General features: G+C 37.9%; 2 protein-coding genes across 2 annotated transcripts; both read right to left on the bottom strand.

Annotated features, from left to right (window-relative positions):
- Nucleotides 1-2,764: 2,764 nt before the first annotated feature.
- On the bottom strand, nucleotides 2,765-3,709 carry LOC103255861 (olfactory receptor 6-like). Its single transcript, XM_008053799.1, is given in 1 exon segment — nucleotides 2,765-3,709. A coding segment is annotated over 1 exon segment (945 nt).
- A 6,224-nt stretch (nucleotides 3,710-9,933) lies between these two features.
- On the bottom strand, nucleotides 9,934-10,881 carry LOC103255860 (olfactory receptor 6A2). The gene has a single exon (XM_008053798.1). It carries the CDS (start codon nucleotides 10,879-10,881, stop codon nucleotides 9,934-9,936), a length of 948 nt encoding a protein of 315 aa, XP_008051989.1.
- Between the last annotated feature and the right edge of the window lie 224 nt (nucleotides 10,882-11,105).

Raw genomic sequence — 11,105 nt, 5'->3', positions numbered from 1 at the left:
ACAGAAGGCAATTTCTGCTGAACTTTTTGGGTTACATTAAGTGTCACAACTACTCATAGAAGTCAGGCAGGGTAAAACCAACCCACCAGAGATATTGAGCCATAAAGCAATGCAAAACCCCAGTGACACCTATAGCCTTGGAAGTAGTGACTCGGTTGCAAGAGTTGTCGTCATTACCAGAGTCACGGAACCCAGTCAGGAAAGAAATCCCTTGTCTTCTCTTTCTTTGTAACCTTCAATTTCCTACTAGTGTCTCTCACTGGCCCAACCAAACTAGAAGCTAGTAGCCAACAGTGCCAGGTTGATACAGTCCATCTAATCAAATTGTCTCTCCTCAAAGATAAGGTATGCAAAAGGATGCAGGAGTGCATAGAATAGAAAACTGGGCTAGGGATGAGAGTTAGAAAATAACTAGCACAAGTACCTGTAACATCAGGTACGATGGCAGCTGTTGTAGGTACAAAGATGAATAAAGTTAGTTCCTACTCTAGAAGAACTCGCAATGTAGTGGGAAAGTCAAACATATAAACTGCTATCGGTTATTCAGAATGAAAAAGTGCTGCAATACTGAAGCCGGATATTGTCAGCTTACCTTGTTTTCCTGCTTTCTCCCTATCAGTGCCTACCATTCACTGGTGGAAGTGCAACAATTGAAAATATAATAGTTGCAGAAAGTGAAAATGCCTTTATAGAATTTATTGTCTACCCATGGATGTTTTTACTAAGAGAAAACTCACAAATTGTAAGATTTTTTATTGGTAAAGATTAATCTACTTTCTCATGTGAAACTTTTCTTCTTCATGCTCCTTTATGCTCCCTTTGTGTTAATTATCTTTCTTTTTCTTTTTTTAAAGCAGGATTTATTGAGAGGACAGAAAAGCTCCCACAGTGGAGGGGGCCCGAAGTGGTTGCCTATCTTTCAATTCTTTGAGTGTGATGCTATCTTTCTTGATTCTTAACCTTTCCTCTCCCCACTACCCCTGGCCCTCACTGCTACCCACCATTTTTCATCTGTCTAGTTGCTTCAAATGTTAGCCTAAATGTTAATTCCACTGCAACATTTTCTCTGACTATTATAGCTACCTACCTACCATTTGCTGTCATGGCATCCTTTCTCTTGTATCATCACACTTATAGCACATAAGATAATGTGCCTTTATCTTCCCTTCTCAGCTCTAAACTATTGAGAGGAAGAATGTGTGTCTACCTGCTTTGTTCACCATTACATTCTTACAGACTATCTCTAGTTCCTGGCATGAAATAGGGCTGAAAAAAAAATACTCAGTGAATGGGTAAATAGGTTAATCAAGGCAAGAGTTTATGTTATAATTATTGAGTACATTAAAGTAACTAATACCATGAGAATGGATGTTTTATTTGGGGATAAGTAAAATACAAGGTTGGTACAGTCAGAGAGGAAATAAAATATTTTTAAGATGTGTGAATGTCAGAATAATGTCAAAATAAATATGCCCTGCTTAATTCAAATCAAGAACTCTTTGTCAGTGGAGTAATAGCATAACAGATATATATATGGACTATTAGTTTGGGTACAGTGAATAACTTTGAAGGTGACTTAGTTTAAATTAAACCAATCTTAGATTAAAATGAGAAACCCCTTTTAGATTTAAAAGGGTCAGAGTAGATTTTCCTGATGATTTTGGGCATATTTAGTCTCAATTTAATAAAAATTTCTGTAAAAATTTCTCTAGTATCCTACATTTTCTTATCTAGCCAGCAGATGCTTCAAAAATTTCTAACAGTCATTTGTCTTAGAAAATTTTGCACTTGCTTTTTACCTAATTTGTATGTAGAGCTATGTTATAATGATTTACTGAGTGTTTCAACTCAAACATATATTGATGTAATAATAATCTGCTTGTTTGCTAAGGCTAGTCATGATATAGTATGAAGGGCCACAAAAATTCAAGAGTTCCAAAAATAAAAGTGTTTCAAGACATTGCAGTCATTTCATTTCAAAACATTGCAGTAATATCAATTCTTTCCTCTCTCATGAAACTGTTGATTTCATTCTTGTGATGAGAAATGACCTGGTATGGTCGTAGCAGGAAGCAAAAATTGCAAGAGGATTATGAAATGATTAACATTATTATTAATACCAATAGTAGTCCATCATCACTCACTCAAAGCAATCACAGCTGCCACTATCACCACCATGACAACACAATTATCAGTTATCATTATACCTATACATACCTTAACTATTAGATTTCTTGTTCCTTCCAGACATCAATGATAATTAATGTGCCTCTAGAGTTTTACAGATTTTTAGATGTAGAGAAAATTAAATATAGTGAATTCTAGAGCCAGACACTGTGGGCTCAAATAATGACTTTGATATAAATTAGATGTGAAATCTTAGACAACATATTTACCTTCTTTGTGCTTTACTTTTCTGATCTGCAATATCAATTGACTGTAACTCATAACTGTTACATGAATAAAATGGTTTATTATGCATAATATGCTAAGAACAACAAATTATACATGTCAAATATTTATTGTCATTATTTCAAGGTACTTATGAAGTACCTACAGTGAATACTAATGAGTCTATGATTAAAACAAGTATCAAGTATCCTGTTTATCTTTTAATTTTTTTTTTTTTTTTGCTTTTCCCATGTTGTGATTTCTTTAATAAGCCAGGTCTATAGAGCAATGTTAATAATAAATAGGATCATGATAATTGTCAAGGGGATGACATCCTGGATGGGACACTGTCATCTCCTCAAGGCAGCAGGGCTCAGCTGAGCAGAAGGCACTTACCACCCCTCATGGTCTTTTTGATAGCATTCTTGACTTCCTGGTTCCTTAGGCAGTAGATGAATGGATTTAGCATGGGTGTGAGGACTGCATACACAGCTGATATCAGTTTGTTGGAGTTAAATGACGCAATTGCTCTAGGCCGGACATACATGAAAATCATGGCTGTGTGGTAAATTATAACTACAGTGAGGTGGGATGCACAAGTGGAGAAGGCCTTCTTCCTTCCCTAGGTGGAGGGTATACGCAGAATGGCGGAGACAATGTAGATATAGGACAGGACAGTGATTATGAGAGGGAACACGAGAATAACAATAGCCATAGCAAAGTCCACTAGCTCAGCTGTGGACATGTCTTTGCATGCCAGTTTGAGGATTGGTGAGATATCACAAAAAAAGTGGTTCATAACATTGGAGCCACAGAAAGCAACGTGTGAAATGAAATAGACCTTGATGACAGAGACCATGAAACCACTCATGTAGGAGAAAGCCACCAGCTGCACACAATAACCTGTGGTCATGATGATTGAGTATTGAAAAGGGTGGCAGATGGCCACATAGCGGTCATAGGCCATGGCTGCCAGGAGCACACACTCTGTGCAGGCAAGTGAGATAAAGAAGTAAATCTGGGTCATGCAACCTGTAAAGGAAATGCGCCATCTCTGCAGGAGGAATCCATCCAGCATCTTGGGGACTGTGACAGAAACATACCAGACCTCCAGAAAGGACATGCTACTCAAGAAATAGTACATTGGCTTATGGAAGGAGCCAGTGACCCAAACAGTGAACATGATAACAAGATTCTCCACTATCACTAGCAGGTAGATCATAAAGAAGAGGAAGAAGAGTAGTACCTGTAGCCACGGGGCAGTGGGAAAGCCCACCAGAATGAACTCACTGATCAGAGTGATGTTTAGTCCCAGCATGACTAAAAACAATGGAGAGATACTGAAGTTTTCTACAGCAATGCTACAAATAATGAAGATGACTATGACTCAGACAAAAGATGGAAATAAGTTATAATTCAGTCTTCCCCATGAATGAGATTTACAAAATAATTTGTCAATAGAGATTCTTCTTCAAACGTGAAACACACATCTTCATCAAAGTTTTTTTTAAGTGAAAGTGTTCCAGAATCAAGACGCACTTCCACACCAACCTTACTCACCTGATAATAATGATTGAATGTCAATATTTACATCATTAGTAGCTCCTTTGACAATAAACATAGACCAGTTTGTCTTTTGCATGTTTATTCCAGTTCTCTGTTTAATGAGGAATTCACTGCACAAACATTTATTTCTTCCTGAAAGGAAACATTGAAGATAGCATTGAGTCAGAAAAAGTTCACAAAGTTTGCTATTTGGAAGATCCCTGGGTTTTGATCCAGTTTCTTCAAATTAGAGTTTGAGGAAATTTAAAAAGTATTATAATTGTTGGAAATTTCCTTAATGACTCCTGGACTGACTTCACATAAAAGTGCAAAGGTTTTACTCATTACACATAGGAGGCACTTCATATTTTGATCCCCGCTTATTTCTCAAGTCTCATCTCTTGTGACCCTCATGCTCCAGACATGCTTGACTAGTTTTTATTCCCTAAGATCACTGTAATCTCTCCCCGCCATGGCTTTGCATACACTCATCCCATTTTCTATTACACCCTTTCCTCAATCTTTAGCTGCTTAATCAAGATTCATAATTCCACCTGGAAGAAATCTACAAAAATTGAGTTAAGTGCCTCATCAGCACTTGCTTCCCAGTTCACGCGCATTGAGATTTCTCCCCACTACATGGCAATCTACCAAAACTCAAGACCTTATCCTTCATGACTGTGAACAGAATGCCTAGGACAGTGCCTGGCAAACACATGAATTTTAATTGGATATAGATTAACAAGTAGATTAATAAATCCTTTGGACCTTTGGAATATAAGGAAATAGGTCAGAGACAGAGGTGGAAAGATAGAGATCTTTATGATACTCGAGGGAAAATTTTTTTCACTGTGTGATAGGGCTTATTTTTTATAGTTCTCAATGTGTTTGTACTAAAGAGACATCAACTCTCACAGACTTCTTCTGGAACAAAAATTGTATTATTTGTGCCCTTGTCAAACACCCAGAAGATATAGAACTGCCCAAATTTCCCCAATTTTGAGGAAAGATGTATTGGAACTTCCTTTCCCATTTTGTTTTCCAGAATACCCTTTCTTCTGTTCAAGAATATTACCTGTGGTCATTTTCCCAAGTCCTTCCTCATCTTTCTTGGCACTTTCTTCAGAAATCAGTCACTCATCATAGTCCATCTGTTCTTACTCTGAGAAAAGAAAATTCTTCAGAAATGTACACTGATTATGAGAAAGCAAACCAGTCTGCAGTTTCTTATACTCTCTAAAGAACCATGTATGATTCTTGTTTAGTCTGCTTGGTGCATACTGTAGCTCTAAGGCAGGAAGAAAGAAGCAGGAACAGAACATATTTAGCACTTGCCTTCCTTTTATCCCCCATGTCTTATACCCAGGGCTGAACCTACACTCAGTCTGTCCTGGCTCTAGGGAAATTTGGTGTGTACTGTTGAGACTATGTACAGGAGACCTGGGAAGCTGAATCTCTATTCACATGGAAACTCTTGTTTAATATTGGACCATGCATGTTTATAACTATGGGTATGATGTGGTCTTTTTCACTTGTTTCTTTATGTAAGCTGATGTAACATCAAATGATTCAGAAGCTAGGATAAGAACTACAAGTGTGTTCAAGGTAATAGATTCATTTTCTCATTCTTTAATAAAACATGCTTCCTGTTTTTACTGATCTCTCACTATGTGTAGGGCACAATGCTATAAATTCTCTGGAATAAAAATACGTGGGTCTAGATCATCGTCTTCTGGGAACTTACTATGTGGGAAGTAAAGTATGAAGAACATAGTATAATTGATGGAATGTAACATATGCCATAAAAGAGCTGCAGATAAAATGCTCTGAGAACTTCAAGAAAAGAGAAATTCTTTCTGACTGAGGAAGCTAGAAAAGATGTCATCAAATAGGTATAAGTCCAGACTAATGTAAGAAAGATAGTCTGGAAGTAGTATTATAGTAAATAATTTTGGTTTATCAATTAGAAGTGTCGGTTTCTGGTTGAGGTATCACTACAATTTTGACAACTGACCTTATAAAAATGATCTTTATTTATGTTTGTTCATTCATAAAATGGCTTGACAATATTCCTCACCATTTTAGAATACTCCTGAGGGACCTACTTCTATTACACACCACGTAGGACACTGGTGAGATGGGCATCAGTAGATGTCTAGGAAGGAGGAATGATAGAGTCTGTTAGTATCGACCAGGCAGAGGGAGCCCAGCAATTTTTGTTGCTGAGGACAACAGCCCTCACAGTTGCTGCACATCCTCTGTAGCTGTCACTGTTAAGGACCCCACAGTGTTTGCTGTCATGGACGTCAGCAGCCTGTTTCACAGAGGACCTCTCACAGCTTTTTCCACTAAGTGCCCTGGAGTTTTTCATCTTCTCAGACCCTCATTGCTTGAGCTTATTCAACATTGGTGGGAACCACTAGATATTTTGAGCACAGAAGTAATTTATATTGATCCTCACTTACCTGTAGAAGTTAATTGCCTCTGGTCACATGAAATAGCACTCCTATATGAATGACCCAGGTGGATCCAGAACTCCTACCTCCTGTACTGATGTAAGAGACTAGTGGTTTCTTCAGAAACCACCTTAGCAAAGGGAATTATTAAAAAGTTGTATTATCTAAGCAATATTTTGAAAGACTGGCACATTATAAAGATGGTCTAGATCGTATGAAAGGTCAATTTCTAGTTCTTAGGAATCGCCACATATTTTTCCATAGAGGTTGACCTAGTTTGTATTCCCATCAATGATGTAGAAGTGTTCCCTTTTCTCAGCATCCTCACCAGCATCTGTTGGTTTTTGTTTTATTAATGATGGCCATTCTTACTGGAGTTAGGTGGTATCTCAGTGTGGTTTTGAGTTGCGTTTCTCTGATTATTAGTGAGGCTGAGCATTTTTTCATGTGTCTGTTTGCTGCTGTTATGTCTTCTTTTGTGTTTTGTCTAATTTTAATGGAGATGTTTGTTTTTTTTCTTTTGGCATGGAATATACCCGGAGGAACTTAAATCACTCTACAGAAAAGATACCCGTACATGCATGTTTATTGCAGCATTATTTACAATAGCAAAAACATGGAACCCATGGAGCTGTCCCTTGAAACTGGACTAGACTAAAAAATGTACATGTACACGATGAAATATTACACAGTCAGAAAGAACAAAATTATGGACTTTACAGCAACTTGAATGGATTTAGAGTCTATAATACTCAGTGATTTATCACAGAAACAAAGAACTGAGTACCATATGTTCTCACTCGTAAGTGAAACATTTACCATAATTTACCCTGAACATTTACCATAATACTATAAGAAAGGGATTGGCAGTAGCCGGAAACTGCCAGGGGTGGGGAGCGGGCATATAACATTAATAAGGTACTTGATCTCAAACCAGGCAAAGTAGGAACCAAAGGTAGGCCCAAACTTTACCTGTATGATGAACACTTGTATACCTAATCCTAAATTGTATCCCACATCTTTAAAATAAAATAATTTTTTTCAGAAAAGATGGTCTAGAACAAACAGGATCAAATAGAACAGGGATAAAATAAAGTCTTATATCTAGGTCTATGGGAAACATCATATACATCAATCAAGTATAGGGAGCACTTAATTTGGTAATTAATACTTAATTTAAAAATCTTAGGGGTTTTATTACCACAAATTCAAGATGAGTCATGAGGGTCACATGATTATTAAAATTCAGTCCAAGTAAAGAGAGATGTCAATGTCACCATTGTAAACACAGAATAAAACTCATTCATTGATTATTAAAAGATGAATATATTCAGGACACTGATGAATACTGTCTAGTACTTGAAGTGTTTGGTTTCAAATCTTGAAGTCAGAATTAGAGGTGTTCTTTTTAAAACTTAATAAAGCAAAAAAATTTTACAGTAAAAATATTGGAAAATAAAGGAAAACACAATGAAGAAATTCAACATCATATTTTTACTTTCTATTAACTGGAGTTAACTTGTAAGGGAAGTTCATATAATAGTGATGCCCAGAGAAGGAATCACCCATCCAAGATAACTACGCTATTTCAGAACTTATTTTATGGGGACAGTTGGGAGGTAGAATTTTGATGAACTTTATATCCAATCATTAAAAAAAAATTATTGTAACAATAATTTAGTCTTAAACTCTTTAGTCACAAATAAATATGTATATTATATCATAATTTGTAATAAGTATGGACTAGCAAATAATGCATGACATCCTTACTAGTAGTCTTTCACAAATTTTATTAAGCAGCAGACAACTATTAGATCCTACATCTGGAGTTAGATCCTACATCTGGAGTTAGAGTCTTCATTGTCTTCAGAGTTCTGGGTCTTGGATGATAGCAGGGAGCTAAGTTTCTGAAAATCACACTGATATATTTTTTAATCTCCGTCCAGGTGAATAAAGTTGTATATCCCACTGGCTAAAAAAGATTTATTTAAATAAATATAGCAGTGCTTTGCCAAAGAATACAATTCATAAGAGTAAGAGGTCCATTGTGTAGCAACAGCTAACATTTTAGTCAAATTCCTTCTAGTTCTTTAAACAGAGATATACACAAACCAATAAGTCTGATACTTTTGATACTCTTTTTTTTTTTTTTGAGTTGGAGTCTCACTCTATCATCCAAGCTGGAGGGCAGTGGCACGCTCATGGCCACCACAGCCCCGACCTACTGGGCTATTGAGATTCTTCCACCTCACCCTTCCAAGTAGCTGGAACTACAGGCGTGTGCTACCACGCTCAGCTAATTTTTGATTTATTGTAGGGACGAGGTCTCGCCAAGTTGCCCAGGTGGGTCTCGAACCCGTGGGCTCAGGCATTCCTCTAGCCTCAGCCTCCCAAAGTGCTGGGATTACAGGCTGAGCCACTGAGCCCAGCCTTGATACTCTTATATAACCAAATGTTTTACTTACTATATTAGAAATATTTTTTCGTTATTAACTCTGTTTAGATCATGTTATTTAATGTCTGCATAGTGTTCCATTTAACATAAGAGATAACCATTTATTTCATCAGTGCCCTGTTTGTGAATATTAAGCATATTTCCAAATTTTTGTCATCATGAATAAAAATGTCTATTGGCACAAATCTTTTGAATCAGAATGGTTTCAATATTTTTAGTGTTTGTGATACATATTGTCAAATTTCCTTCCAACAAGACTGAATGAATTTGTATCTCCCCCTACCCTAGTGAAGTATGAGGAGTTTAGCTCCTACAGCTGCCCACCCCACATTTAGACATGACACACATATTCCAAACTATATTAATTTATTATATTTATTCATAGCCTTCATTGTGCTAGGTACTATTCTGGGCCATGGCAATAAAATGATGGGCAAATGTGATCCTTTTTTTCCCAGGATGCTTACAGTCCAATAGGGAGACAGACAGTTAAACAAACAACTGCATTCAGCCACCAGTTGAATGTGGACACTAACCTTGGTAAATTAAACAATGAAGCTAGAAATCCCTGTGATTCAGGAAGCGATATGTTCCCAACACAAAAATTCTTATTTTCTTACCTCCTTTCCTTGTAACTCCCACCAGAATGACCACCTCCTGGATCTCTGCTAACTTATAGGGTACAGTCAGTGAAACATGAAGGAAGAGGTCTCATCAAGAAGTTTCATATTTCTTTTCTATAATGAAGGCTGTGCTTTTTTAAAATGGAAACAAGTCTGTGTAAATTACAATGAAACAGACAATATGGGACCAACCTCTGCCTGTATTTTACAACCCTATCTTGCAGAAATTCAGCTTCTAGCCTGCAATCCATCGTTTTCTTCCTCTTGGATTAGTTGCAACAAAGTAACTAATTTTGGTAATTAATGACATCTTGGTAATGTTTTTGAAACTTTAGCCTTTTATTTAGGCTCTAAGAACTCTACTGGACTTCATAAATGATGTTAATCCCAAGTTTAACAGCATTTTACCAGACTTCACACATCTTTTCTACCCATCCCTGCTGGCTTTCCTGGGGTTAGCATCCTAGTCCTGGTACAGGTGCAGAGTACAACATAGGGCTCGCTTGACCTCTTGATTGCGCAAGCAGTAAATGATGGGATTCAGCAGTGGTACAATTACAGCATAGAGTACAGAGACAAGCTTGTTAGTGTCAAAAGCTGACAGTGCCTTTGGCCGAGCATAGATGAAGATACTGGCTGCATAGAAGATGATCACAACAGTGAGATGAGAAGCACAGGTGGAAAAGGCCTTATGGCGTCCAGCAGCTGAGGGAATACGCATTACAGCACCAGTAATGGCCATGTAGGAGGCCCCAGTGTCAGAGAGTGGCCCCAGCAGAATAAAAATGGCCAGAACGAAATCTGTAAGCTCTGCCGTGGACATGTCAGTGCACGAGAGGTTGAGCAGTGGAGAGACATCACAGAAAAAGTGATTAATAATGTTGGGGCCACAGTAAGAAAGATGAGAAATTACAAATACTTTTGCCATGGAGATGCCAAAACCTCCAGCCCAAGAGCCCACTGCCATTTGCACACACAGTCGGCCACTGACAATGATAGGGTAGTGGAGGGGATGGCAGATAGCCACATATCGATCACAGGCCATAACAGCGAGAAGGACACACTCAGTGCAAGCCAAACCCAGGAAAAAGTAGAGCTGTGTCATGCATCCCTCAAAGGAGATTAACTGTCCATGACCCTGTCTGGACCCAACAAAGCCAGCAAGCATCTTAGGAATAGTGACTGTGACATACCAGATCTCCAGAAAGGACATATTAGCCAGAAAGAAGTACATGGGTTTGTGGAGATTGGAATGGTTTCTAACAGCCGTAATGATGAGTATGTTCTCAGTTAGCACCAACACATAGGCCAACAGTGAAAGGGTAAACAATAGTGCTCGCAGTGGCATAGGAGCTGGAAAGTCCAGCAGCACAAACTCACTCACTCTCCCACTATGATTCCTCTGCTCCATGTGTCTCGTTTACTACTCTTCAGGCAGTGAGAAAAGTGTGTCTTCAGGAGGCAGACACAAGAACCCAGCCTTTCTCTTGGTGGGTTTATACTGGTAGAATGCAATGTATAAAGTGCATATAATTAATCACTGAGCTGAGGCCATTTCTGTCTTCTTAATCTGGAGATGAGCTAAGACAGACATAGACAAAAATAAGTGGCTTAGTATTGGGGACAGGATAAGAA

The sequence above is a fragment of the Carlito syrichta genome, unplaced genomic scaffold (assembly GCF_000164805.1).
Source record: "Carlito syrichta isolate Samal-C Ts95f unplaced genomic scaffold, Tarsius_syrichta-2.0.1 Scaffold288511, whole genome shotgun sequence".
NCBI lineage: Eukaryota > Metazoa > Chordata > Mammalia > Primates > Tarsiidae > Carlito > Carlito syrichta.
The sequence above is the reverse complement of the archived record's forward strand: the minus strand, read 5'-3'. Positions and strand labels throughout refer to the sequence as shown.